We start from the raw sequence: 13,330 nt of genomic DNA, 5'->3' as shown, positions 1-13,330 counted from the left end.
ACATTTAAGTATGATAAATAAAAGTGATAACAACTACTAAAAATGCTTTTGTTTAAGAAAAAAAATTAAAAACGTTATTGCTAAAAATAATTCTTAAAATTATTTTTATTTAAGATAGTTATTCTAGTTCGTATATACAGAAGATAAAATATATTTTCATGCTAAATATGCAAAATAAAATGGTAATAACATATAATTTTGTATTTATAAGAATGACTTAAAATTGAAAATGAAAATTTTCATGAAAATATTAGCAATGAATTTGTTTGTATAAAAATTATGGTCGTTCATTTAAAATATATAAATCTTAAAAATTGAAATTAAATAAGTGGTACATAAATGTAGTGAATGCGAAAATTTGTACTCTCGAATTCAACTAATCACCTATCATCATGAAAATGAAAAATAAAATTTAGGTGTGTGAAACATCCTAACCCAATATATACCAAAAAACCAACCATAAGCCTAATGCTTCCTATGGTTCGAGAACCCTCCTAGTGAGCATAAGACCTAATGTAGGTGTGTGAAGCAAAAAATTATGACCACAAAATCGTTAGCAAAGATCATCACGATCCAAAAGGATTCAATACAAATGTGTCTTTCACGCATCATCACACAAGAAACACTATCATGATCAAATGAGAGCCTTACAAATATACTTAATAATTAATACACTTAGTGCCTCTTGAACCATAGTCGATATTGTCTTCACCTTGTTAAGGAGAGTGTCAACCTTCTCTTGAACTTGAAGGGTCTCAACCATGTCCTTATCCAGCTCTTCCTTTTCTTGCCTTAAAACAAGCTGATCAAGATGAACAAACTATGTTGCTACCCATCCAATACCTAAAAACTTCCAAGATGAACCAACTTTTTCTTGCCAAAAGGTTTCAAGGTGTCCTTCATTCATAGCTTAAGAGATTTCTTGATATAATTATAGTTTGGAGGAGAGAAGATGAATCTCTCCTTGTTTTTGTTTTCTTTTAAATATTACTTTATCTCAAATGATCTATTTTTTCCTCTTCTTTCCATAGATGTTTTATTTTTCTTCTTCAACTAAGCATTTTTTCAAGTCAGCAAATATATCTTGAATTTCAAAAAAATAATTTTTGACTGAATAATTTCAAAAAATATATACGCGGCTTATTTGACAACTCTTTATTAGATAGATTTTCCCCCCAAATGCAATTCAATTATGGAAATCATCTTTAAAAATAATCTAATCCAAATAACATAACAAGTTTTGAATATTTTAAACAATAAGTCAGTGTTAATAACGCGAAGTAGATGGGGACGATGATTTAAACCATAATAATAATCAAACAAGTTGGTGTTATATAGCCTCTTTTTAACTTACATATATGGTTTCTAAAAAATTATCAATTGATGTATTAATTTAATTGATTAATGTATTGTATTAATAATGTGAAGGTCGATCGTATTGTGAAATTTTGAAGGAAAAAACTCAATGAATCCAATAATCTATTCTATTTCATTATTGCATAAGTGTATGATAATAAATAATATCAATTAATTTGATATCCTACCGTCTTGAATCTAACGAAGGAAGGGGGAAAAAGTATACTTACATGCTTTCAGAAAACTTCTCGATTTAACACTCATAATCAAAATTCAAGGCAGATTGCTTACATATTTATTTTGACGGGGACCCGTAGTGCTTCTTCCTACATAGTAGTTAATATATTTATTTATTTATGTAAATACTAAATAGTACTTCAGAAATTGGGCCTTCTGCACATTGCAGTTCTCTATGCACACACAATAGAGCACTAGTATAGCTACTAAATGAGAGTAAGAGTCAGGAAAATTGGATTACATTTCTAGAATGCATATGTCAAGCTATGATTTCTTTTATGTTTATATAATAATATGCGGTAAACTTCTATACATTTCTAGTTGCCTGAGCCAACCCTTTGTTAGTTTGATGGGCCTTATGAGAGAGAAGTCAAGATGTTCTTTTAGTGAGTGAAAGAATGGTGGACACCATCATTTTGAAGTCAATTGGCTTTGTTAAGTAAGCATCCATGCCCACCTCCAGGCATTTGGCTTCATCACATGACATTGCATGTGCTGTAAGAGCAACAATGGGAATGTGCCTGCTTGTTCCCACTTCTGATTTCCTGATTGCTTTTGTTGCCTCATAGCCATCCATCTTTGGCATCTGTTTCCACAAAGAAGCAAAGAATCAAAATATTACAAACTCATATTCACTTACTGTAAAAAAGAAAATGTTATCTAAACACACATATATATTAACATTTGACTTAATTATACTTTTGTTCTTTGCTACAATTTTAGTTCTCTCATTTTTATCGTGAATTTGATTCCTTACTATTTTAAATTTAATTATGCAATTTTAATTTTTTTCATTAACTTGACGTATAATATTTAAAAGAAATGTTAATTTCACTCTTTATGACACTGCCACATTAGCATGGATGCACCAACATAACACTACAATAGAATATCATATAAAAAAATTTATTAAAAAAATGGAAAGACTAAATTCACAAAATGATGATAATAAATGAAGCAAAAGTACAATTAAACCATAAAATTTTATGGTAATCTCTGTTGGTATTCTTTTATAAGCATGATCTGTGTTCCTAAAACTTTTAAAATTAAAGAGATATGCATTTTTTTTATAGCTCATACCTGACAATCCATTAGGATCAAGTCATATGGACGGCAAGTCGAAATCTCTGTTTGAGATCTTGTGTTTCTTTCCTTCTGGAGTGATTCTCTTCTACAGTCTTCAGCAGTGAACATGCAATTGAGAGCATCTACTGCCTGTTGTCCATCACCTACAGCAACAACATCTGCTCCCATTTTTTCAAGCATTATGGTAGCAACCCTTTGAAGTACTGGTGTATCTTCTGCAAGCAAAATCTTTAGGCCCTCAAGAGATTTCTTTCCATCTACTACTGCTTTACTTGAGCTGGTGACCCTATTTGTGTCCCCACATTCAGAATCTTCATCCTGATCTTCTGTTGAAATGGATGATGATTCTTTGGTGGATAGTGATTTAGGTTGGTTGTCTTCAGTGGCAGAACTGGAGCTGGGACTAGAAGATTCTTCTTTCCTCAAATTATGTTCTTCCAAACATTCATTTTCATTTGTTAATCTAACTAGGCAGTTATTCATATGGTGTGGTGATGATGGATGAGAGTTTTCTAGCTTCTCAACTGGTTTATCTCCATTAGCACTAACGGGATTAGAACCACTTATTTCTGATATGTCAGAATCATCAGAGCTAGCACCATCAAAATGAGTGGAATCAATCTCAAGAAACTCATGCAAATCACCCTCTTTCATTGTGGTCCTTGGAGCTATCATGTTTTTCTTTTGTAGCTCAAGATTTCTCTCATTTATGACAGCTTCCAAGATATGAATCATTTTTGCTTTGTAAAGGGGTTTGTTAACCATAAGTATATGCCCTTTCCTACGGAGCTCCATTTTTATGGTATTGGAAGTGTCATGGTTTAACATCCATACAAACTTTGCTCTACCAAAGTACCTGTGGAGGAAGTTAAACTGTTCCTTCCATATATCTGTACTCAAGTCAAGTAGTCCAATGTCAACAACAATGACAAAACCCGGGTTCCTCATATCTCTTATGTTGAGTAGTTTAGACTTCAATTCCTCTTTTGCTGGATAGTGTGCCTCAAAGTCAGTATTATGAACTGAACTTCCTGCATGAAAGAGTTCCCTCAAAATTTGAGTTAGTCCGTTCCAGTCAGATGCTTCCATTGTGCACACCCCGTTTTTCTGTAGCCACTTGGATGTAATTAATCGACCCATGTTGCCATGCAGAGCAAGCAGTACCTACATTGACAGTTATGTAACAATATATTTTTAAATATGAATTACTTTTATTTATAAAATCAAAGCAAAAGTCAATGCATTTTTTTGCTAAACAAAACATAATTATTTATGGGATTCGTATCCTCTTCTAATTTTGAATAAATCCTTTCATGTTATTGAATAACAGAATATGATTGGTTCAAGAAAAAATGGGTACCAGAATATGGTAGTGTTAGAGAAAGAAAGACATTATTTTCATTATATTAAGGATCTGTCATAAAATGTTTTCTCTCTTTAAGAAAATTATATCCTGTTATAGGATACAGGTATACAAAAAAGACTGGTGCCATTCTGCTTTTGCTTTGGTACTTACAAAGTTAACTAAAAGACTGCAGCAGCAGTTGCAATGTTATCAACTGTGCAAATTTTTTTCCTTTTTGGAGTCTCAGTAATGCTTAGTTACTACATACACAAACATGCACATAACCATATTATGTTTCTTATACCAAATATTATTGGCCCAGAAGAGTGATTCTACTCACCACTAAGCCATTGTCTGTCAAATCTACTGCACACTGTTGTTCTGTGACATCCATTGGCGCACTGAGAAGCAAGCATAATCGCATTAGTGTTCCTGAGCCCTCCTTTTTGACAACCCTGATGTCTCCACCCATCTTGTTAACCTGCCACCCCACAGTAGTAGTGATCAGATCAAAGGAAATTATATTCAAATCTCCCAATTTATTCCAGAAGAGAAAAGTAAACATACTAAGGGAATTGATAAACCTTGACATGAAACCATACTCTTCTAAAACAATGCTCTTGTTATTGTTCTTTTAATACAAGTTGCTGATTATTGCTTCACTTATCTAAATAATGTGGTCATATATTTGTGCAGTGCAGACACATTTTCTGCTTTTGCTTTTCATTGGACACATTCATTATGATTGATGAATGGTAATTGATAAGTGTACTTTACTTATGTGAAACTTTACACATTAAGGGTCTTACTCACCAAGTTTCTCACAATGCAAAGACCAAGACCAGTGCCTCCATGCCTGAAATGAGTAAAGGTTTCAGAACTCCATAAATCTTCAGCCCATAGCATTCAAAAGGTTTTTAAACCATATGATACAAGTTTCATATCAATTTTGAAGTTTAATGACATTTAATGACAATCTCCTATAATAATATCATGTTCATTTTTTTAAGAAATATCATGCTCATTTGTTAGTTAAAAGTAAGTTATATAAGACTTTATCTTTGTTGAAAATTTAAATTCCTTACAGTCGTGTAGTTGATGGATCAGCCTGCTCAAAGCTTTCAAACACAGAATCCCATTTGCTTGGGTCAATACCTATATCACATACATAGGAAGAAAATCATTGTGGTTTATACTTGGATCGTTTTTTTATTTTGATACAAAAGGGACGGTTCTGTTTTGTTTTTCAGACAAGCTTTTAGGTTCATACCACAGCCTGTGTCGTCAACTTCAAACCAAAGTATCACTTTGTTATCTTTCACAGAAGTTCTCTTTGCATGGTTTGCATTTGGCCTCTCTATGCACTTTTGTAAACTCCGAGATTTCTTCTGGTCAAGAGGACTACCAACGTAAGAATTTTGGTTTTCACACCATCCTCGCAGAATAATATGACCCGCTGCAACACATTTGAAAGAGTTTAGATTAGTCTTCTATCAGAGCATTATTGATTCATAATAGAAATAGGCCCATTTAAAATTCTTTGGGATTTTGAGGGAACTTGCTAATGAATGTTGACATGATCACAAATGTCTTCAGCAATAGAAGATCACCAACTTTGATGCTTCCACACATTAATGAAGTTTATTTAAATAAAATGATACTTATTTTTTGAAAAATGAATAAAATCAAAAGATTATCGCTCAATACTTTGTTTTAGAAATTTAGGTAAAATTCATTATAGATGGAAAAAATAGGGTTCAGATAACCCACAAATGATTGACAACTTACACAACGTAGGAGCTAACTACAAATCAACCAAAACTAACTCTCAAATTGTAGTCCAGTCATTATGCAGTACTCCTCATAAGAGAAACACGCCTGAAAAGAAGAAGCCTTTTTATCACCTTCTAACCTCATGGTTCAGGAAATGCAATGGAACCGGCCAATGTTAAACTTTGTGACAAAATTTTGGGGGATGACCATGGAAGTCATTTCCAATAAAGCAATTTTAAATTTTTGCGACACTTTTTATTTCAAGCTGCTAAACATTTTCATATTGTCTTCATTACTACTATTGTAACAAAAGTAGAACATTAAATTGTTGACTTACATGGAGTAAACTTGATTGAATTGTTGATCAGATTTGCAAATATTTGAACCACTCTCGCAGAATCTCCACGGACTACCTTTGGCATATCATCTGCAGGATAACAGTTATTGGCTAGATGGATTAAAAGCTTGTTAAAAGAACTTCTAATCATCTACTTTTCACTGAGATTAAAATCTCTCATTACCAAAATGAGAATCATACCAGACAGGTCTAAAACAGTCTCCACATTGTGGTTCATGCACTGAACAGAAAACATATCTACAAGCCCTTCAAGTTCCCTTCCTAAGTCAAATTCTGCATCTTCTAGGACCAGTTTTCCAGATTCCACCTAAAAGTCTTGATACTATTAGGAAGATTTTGGCAGAAGTGCAGTGGTAAAGAAACTTGGAATTAGTTTTTAATTATTCTTGAACAAAATATTTAGCTAATATCTCACCTTACTCAGATCCAAGATGTTATTAAGAAGACGGAGCAGAGCAGTTGAACATTTTCTTATTTGAGTAACTGTTGAATATTGTTCATTTGTGAGACAGTCATCTGATATGAGAATGTCAAGCAACCCAATTACTGCTGCCATAGGTGTCCTCAGTTCATGACTGTAATACACCAAAGAAAGAAACCATGAAGCACATTTGTGAATTCTCAATGAAAAGATCATCTCAGACTTGTAAACCAAATGAAAAGATAGGTAATTAGGATAGCTTGAGTACAGTGTCATATATAGGATATAGTTTATAGTAACCAATCAACATGTTTCATAACACAATAAGTTGTAGAAATACATAAAATATGTACATGTAATTGCCTTCAAGCCATTATTGATTATTGGTGGATAAATTGTTCCTTGTTCTCTAAATATTAAACTTAGATATCATAAATTGGATAAGCCAAGATCTTCTTTTATGTTTCCAAAACTATACTTGTAAAACAAACCTCATGTTTGCAAGGAATTGACTTTTATAGTTGCTTGATGCCTCTGCTTTTCTTCTTGCTTCCAGTTGATTTATCAGTTCTGCTCTTAGATTCATTTCCTTTGATACTCCATTTGTCAATATCAAAATGCAAACACATCCAATGACTAAAATACATAATGATGCAGATATCAGAATAACCAACGTTTTGTAGGCTCTTTCATCTACCTGCCCCATGATATACTTTCTTGGTATGATGATCACACCTACCTGTACAAAGTGTAGTTGGTGACTTAAAACAGAAATGAAATAGAGGCATAAATTTTACCTACAACATTCTACCTTATCATCAAAAGTAATGCTATTTGCAAGATCAAATGTAAGGAATAAGTGTAGCATGTATCTTCAAACTTACCAAAGGAAGTCTCTTTAAATTTAGGAAGAATGAGTCAATGTAATATCTCTGGTGACCTAGCTTGACATTCTCTACATGAATCTCATGACTTGGAGGAAAATTGTTCCCATAAGTTCTCTGTAACCACTCAGCTCCCAGTCGAATTACGTTGTCTTCACAGTCAACAGCCATCTTAAGCTTAGGAGGCTTTGTTGAAGTTTCCAGTAGAGGTGCACTTGTGGAAGTTGCAAGTAAGTAACCCTCTTGAGATGTCAAATACATATGGCCACTGTGCATCTCAACTAGCTCTCTCATTAGCTGTCCTACACTATAAAGTGCAGTTGTGACCCCCACAACCGCCATAATAGTCTTATTAGAAGAGTCCCAAACTGGCAATGCTGCTGAAAGCAATGGTGAATCTGTGAACTTGCTCACTGCGACATGCCACGAAGCTACACCGTCAGGCACTTGGGAAAGTCCAGCGATGTTGATCAAGTCTTCAGGTGCAATTTTCATAGCTTTTCCAATCTTTTCACCACTCACAGGGTCAAGTGGTTCTCGGTACCAGATTGAAGAATAGTTACCATGAAGGCCTTTATCATCCCAAGCTCGGTGCTTTGAAATGGAATTGACCTCATTAGAGTTGCTAGCACCCATGGAGTAATTTGAAAGATCAGAATAGATGTAAAATGTGTTGTTGTCCTTAAGATCTCTGTGGAACGCTTGAACAAATCCATTCTTATAATTGATAGTTATAGAGTTTAGAGCTTTTCGACTAGCAAATAACGCCCATGTTACAGCCCTCATCGCTTCATACAGCTGCTAGAGTTACAACATTACAAATGAGCAAGACATAATTGGTTAATATGGTAAGTGCTAATATTGTATCAAACACAATAATCCACTTAATAAATTTTATGATGCTGAATTTGATCAATTCAAACTGTTAGATTGAAAGTTCTGAATTCTGATCGAGTAAATCAACTACTACAAATAAAAAAAAAAATTGGTGCAATTTAAAAATCAGTTGATGCCTTATTATATAATTTCACTTTAACATATATAACATAATTATTAATATACAATTTATAATCATCAAAATAATACTACATGATTCAAGCGTTAAATTTAACTTTGTATTTGTAAAAGGGTATGCGTCTTAGAGTCCACCTCAACTTGCTCTGCTTGAGTCGCAGGGTTGCTGTGACGTCTGATCACATACTGAGACAGTTTGACCTGAGCTGTAGTGATTTCAGAAGTAGAGTTTAAAATATTCCACATCCTCAAAACGGGGCGTTGCAGAAGTTCATAACGCAAACCATATGCCAAGCTGCGAAGTGATTTTGCTGTATAAATCTTGGTGAAATGCCATGTCAGTATAGTGAGCAACCCTATCAAGATGGCTAGCATCACCTGCATGAAAACAAAATAATAGTGTGGTTAGTGATTAATTTTTCACTCTTTCCATCACAACTAGTTTCTTGCCTTCACTTATGTAATCTCTAATATAAGTAAGAAATAAGAATATGTTTCTACATGTCAATCTTTGAGTTACTAGCAAAACTTAAGGGAAAAAAAAATCACTGACCATGATTGCTAGTCGAACCACAAAGACACTGTAGTAGGATGAGAGACAGTGACTACTAGCATACTGGAATTCTTCTTTTTCCACATCTCTGTGGAAAATTCTTCGACTCTTTGGGGAGCTGTTTTTGTTCCATGAAGTGTCACAACCGCATAATCTATGAAACAAGTATCTGCACTTGCTACCCATTGGAGAGTTTGAGCCTGGTGAACATTCAGAATAGATTTCGTCTTTGTTTTCTGCCATAACTCACTGCAGAAGCTATGAGTATGAGGTTATAAAGCAACTCATCTGAGAGATTCCAACTTGTTTATGCTTGGCCTGTGTGTCAAACAGAGAAGCCTCTCTGTATGTGTGTTAAGTTTTCAATATATAGTGAGTGTGTGCGTATCAATACATTGATTATTTATTAATAATATCATAACATATTGTTTATTAACAAAATGCATTATTTTCTGTACCAAAAATAAATGCATCCTTTTATCTTTATAATGCATTCATATTAGACATACATTGAGAAGATCTTTTATCGCATTCCAATATTATACTGTACTAAAGAAAAGCAGAAGACTGATACTGATAAATGCTAAGCGATAAAACTTCCCCTAAAGAGTAAAAATTTATAACAATAACAATTTTGACATAAGTTAGACTAATTTGTGTGGTTTAATCAAGTGGTTTAAAGTTTAAATTTTAATTGAACTTTGATTATGAAATAAATTGGAAAAAAATAATCATATTATGTGCATTAACCATCGGTTCTTAGTTTTTTTTTTTATCTTTTATCTTATAATTATATTATCATTTTTTTAATATTCTTATTCCTTTATTGAGTTTTTTTTACTTACTTTTGAAGATGTAAAATAATTGTTATTATCTCTCATTCCTCTTATTTCATAGTAATTTTTATGAATGATCAATTTTAAATCTCAACTGCTGATTAATATTTTTTTAATAAAATATATTAGCTTATTATTTTAATTTCCTAGATTGTAAAAGAAATACTAATTTTAAGAAATAGACAACTAAAAGAGGGATTGTTGGAGATCAAAAGGAAAAGACATAATAAGCTCGTTTTATTTCTGAAATTATCAGGCCATACTTTTATACCATCTTTCACTGGTGACATTTTCTATTACAAGATTTTTTTTTTTTACCTATGTCATGATTAGGACAAACTATCAATTATAGTGAAGATCACTTATAATAGAATTTAATTAGCATACACAATGTAAATGTGTTTCACAGTGTGGGCTAATCGCATATTGCTTTATATAGTTATTTTATTAATTTTTATAATAATTGTTTTAAAATTATATTTAATATAAATTTTATTTGATTAATAGCACAAGAAATTATACTAAGAATACACGAAAAACTCTTTTATAATAACATTGTAGAACACGAGTTGGATTTGAACTTAATTTATGGGGATTAATTAAGATTGATTAAGTCGACCGATTTCACTTATTAGACGATTTAATCAAAAGAACAAAATATAAGAAGGGAAACTATAGACGCTAAAGCATATACATAGTCCACAGTAATGCAATTAAAATCAGAAATAATGAAAAAAGATCTAACTGGGTTGATTATTAGTTAAACAATGAGCATGAGTTGAGCTATTTTTGATTTCTACACATAAAAAATAGAATTAATGAATAACAAATTAATCTTATACTTTTAAAATTTAATTTTGTTGTGTCATTACGCACTTGTGTGTGGTATGGCAGTGCAGTAGCAAGAGGGTTGATTTTATTAAGTGGAGGTGTTTTATTCCTTATCCATGACGCTTATGGCTTTCATCAGATGCCACATTTGCCTCCCTTGGGTTGGGTTTGCCCAAAACGACCGTTGGCGTCATTTGAACCACAACTACATGTGAAAAGGGGACAATCAAGAAACCCCAATCACCAAGAAATTTCCAGGTTTAGAAATTAACTAAATGGGGTAAAATTGAAAATAAGCGTGTAGCTCCTAACTTATAAGTTATATTATATTTCCACTAGCTTATCAAATCAACAGTTTAAAGTTAGTAACTTATCCAAAATGAGCTTCCTAACCAAATGCCTATGTTGTTACCATGATTAATTGAGATTTGATTCGAGTTTGTTTCTCAAGTTATTTTAATTATTTTATATTTTATTTGATTAAAATAAAAGTGTTTGATATGTAAATGATTTTTTTACTAACTTGTAAATTATTTCAAACACTACTTAAAATAACATTTGAACTAATAGATTTCTTAAAAAAAGTATCTACTTTCAATAATTTACTAAAATTTGTCAATTTTTTTTATCAAACTCATTGATATTACAATGGTTATTACTACTAACTTGTAGTACAATAAATTTTATGAAAGTTAAAATTTACTCTTAAAAATTAAGGAAAAAAAATAGTAAATTGAGAAATTAAGTTTTGATAAGTTCAATAGCTTCAATTGAACTATGAAACTAAACTCAACGTGATAATTGTTATTGATGACTGAAAACACTTTGCTGACTTCATATTCAATGGTTTAAAAACAATATGATTATTGTTGATGAGATAGTAAGGCAAGAAACTCCAATGGTCCAATACTATTGGGGTGACGGTATTGATAAGTCTGGCTGCTAAATGGCAAGCACGGTTCAACCTAGAAGATTATTTAAATGTGGCACTATTACTATATGTTTAAAAATATATATAACCTTGGACATAGGGGGATCATTCTGGAAAAGATTACCCACAGACATGAGATTTTAAGTATCCTCCAAGGGGTTTCAAAACCACACTTTGGTAGAAAGTTAAGTACACTAGCTTTCACTTTCAAATAATATGATTAAAGGTAAGTAGACTAGTTTGTTCTTACCAAACAATATTGAAAGTGCAAATTACCGACTATTGACTAAGGAGGCATGTGAAGCTCGCAAGCATGATGACCATGTAAAGGAGGCAATGAATTTAATGATGAAAAGAGAATAATTTACACAACTTTAATGAATTACTGACTATTTTAGATCATTTGCCCAGATGCTATTAGAAACTTCACATAATAATGATTTAAAATTATTTATATGACAATTCAATTTGATTTTTAAATTTTTATTATCAAACATTCTACCATGTATATGTTTTTTCTTCCAAAATATTATTTTGGTATTGTATAAGTAGATGACATTTGAACATAGGACTAAAATATTTTTTTTTTCTTTCATATTACAAGGATTAAAAATATTATCATCTTTCAATATGAACTGAAATTACTGTGATTAGTAAATCTTCATACATCTTTTTTAAAAGATCATATTTTCTTTTAATCAATATATAGACGATGAATTTTATCTTTGAGTGATTTCACCATAACAGCAACAAGAAGAAAAATAACAATAACTATTAAACCCAACAACGTACAATAACAAACAACAATAATTATTATTATGCCCATTAATTATTAATTAAAGTGTTTATTTTTTATGAGAAAGTTTGCTTATTTTAAAATTAAACTAATTGATATTTATTTTTTAATTATAATTAAAATATGTAATTTTTAACCATAAATTTTATATTAAAATGTGTATATATTGTGAAAATATAATTGTACCTAAAAACTAAAGGGTAAAATGTCATTTTGATTCACGAGAGAAGTCTCAAACAAAGAATATTTTTTAAAATTGTTGCTTAAATTGTCATTTGTCTATTAGGTTAAATTTCAATCCTCATTGTTGTTGTTATATAAAAAAATCATATATTTTAAAACAAAAATGACAATAATTCCTAAAGTTAAAGGACTTCAATAGTTGAAAACCTTAAAATAAAAATTAGAATTATCCTTATTTCAAGGATTTATATTATAATGCTTAACACTTTGGGAACTAAGGATTTAAGAAAAAGATTCCACCGATTTTGAATTTGCTTCATACTCTCAAGGAGGAGGAGATCTCTTCTCTATCTAGGAAGCACTTTTCTAGAAGCAATGATCGTTCTTCCCATTTGAGTTGGTGGTTGTGAGACAATGCAAGCCTTTGGCGGCACGTCATAGGATATCCCAAAATCTCCCATAACAAAGTATAAAGACCTTGTAGATGGAGAAAATTTTAAGCATGCAACCATTTTCCATAACCATCACCAAGCTTAAATCTTTAGAGAATAATTTTCTTTTCCCCCTGTTTTCTGCGTAGCAAACGGATTAGTGTTCCAAACTAAGTAACCCACTCCACAATAATAATGTCCCTTCATTTAGATTAAGCAAAATTGCTATCATTCCAATCCCTTTTGGGCTATCCAAGTTCACACCAGAACATATGGTATGAACACAAGTACTTTA

The 13,330-nt window shown here is 31.7% G+C and overlaps 1 protein-coding gene across 2 annotated transcripts; it reads right to left on the bottom strand.

Annotated features, from left to right (window-relative positions):
• Positions 1-1,590: 1,590 nt before the first annotated feature.
• LOC114376238 (histidine kinase 1-like) lies at positions 1,591-9,384 on the bottom strand. Of its 2 annotated transcripts, none has more exons than XM_028334240.1 (13): positions 9,028-9,384; positions 8,610-8,852; positions 7,461-8,261; positions 7,068-7,315; positions 6,571-6,730; positions 6,336-6,462; positions 6,135-6,224; positions 5,295-5,480; positions 5,110-5,179; positions 4,838-4,880; positions 4,365-4,505; positions 2,674-3,843; positions 1,591-2,179 (listed from the first exon to the last, which is right to left on the bottom strand). In XM_028334240.1, the coding sequence occupies exons 1-13, from the start codon at positions 9,268-9,270 to the stop codon at positions 1,964-1,966; spliced, it is 3,738 nt and encodes a 1,245-aa protein (XP_028190041.1). In that variant the 5' UTR covers positions 9,271-9,384; the 3' UTR covers positions 1,591-1,963. The 2 variants fall into 2 exon arrangements, with proteins under 2 accessions (XP_028190041.1, XP_028190042.1); XM_028334241.1 differs by having other exon boundaries at positions 1,768-2,179; positions 7,461-8,258; positions 9,028-9,383.
• Between the last annotated feature and the right edge of the window lie 3,946 nt (positions 9,385-13,330).

Source organism: Glycine soja, chromosome 11, assembly GCF_004193775.1.
Source record: "Glycine soja cultivar W05 chromosome 11, ASM419377v2, whole genome shotgun sequence".
NCBI classification, from domain to species: domain Eukaryota; kingdom Viridiplantae; phylum Streptophyta; class Magnoliopsida; order Fabales; family Fabaceae; genus Glycine; species Glycine soja.
This window is presented reverse-complemented; position numbering and strand designations above follow the sequence as displayed.

Excerpts from the sequence above, each read along its gene's own strand:
- LOC114376238 (XM_028334240.1), bottom strand. The coding sequence starts at position 9,270 with ATGGCAGAAAACAAAGACGAAATCTATTCTGAATGTTCACCAGGCTCA. Across the intron at positions 4,506-4,837 it reads TTTGCATTGTGAGAAACTTG|GTTAACAAGATGGGTGGAGA; the intron begins GTGAGTAAGACC and ends GTGGGGTGGCAG. Across the intron at positions 3,844-4,364 it reads TGACAGACAATGGCTTAGTG|GTACTGCTTGCTCTGCATGG; the intron begins GTGAGTAGAATC and ends CTGTCAATGTAG.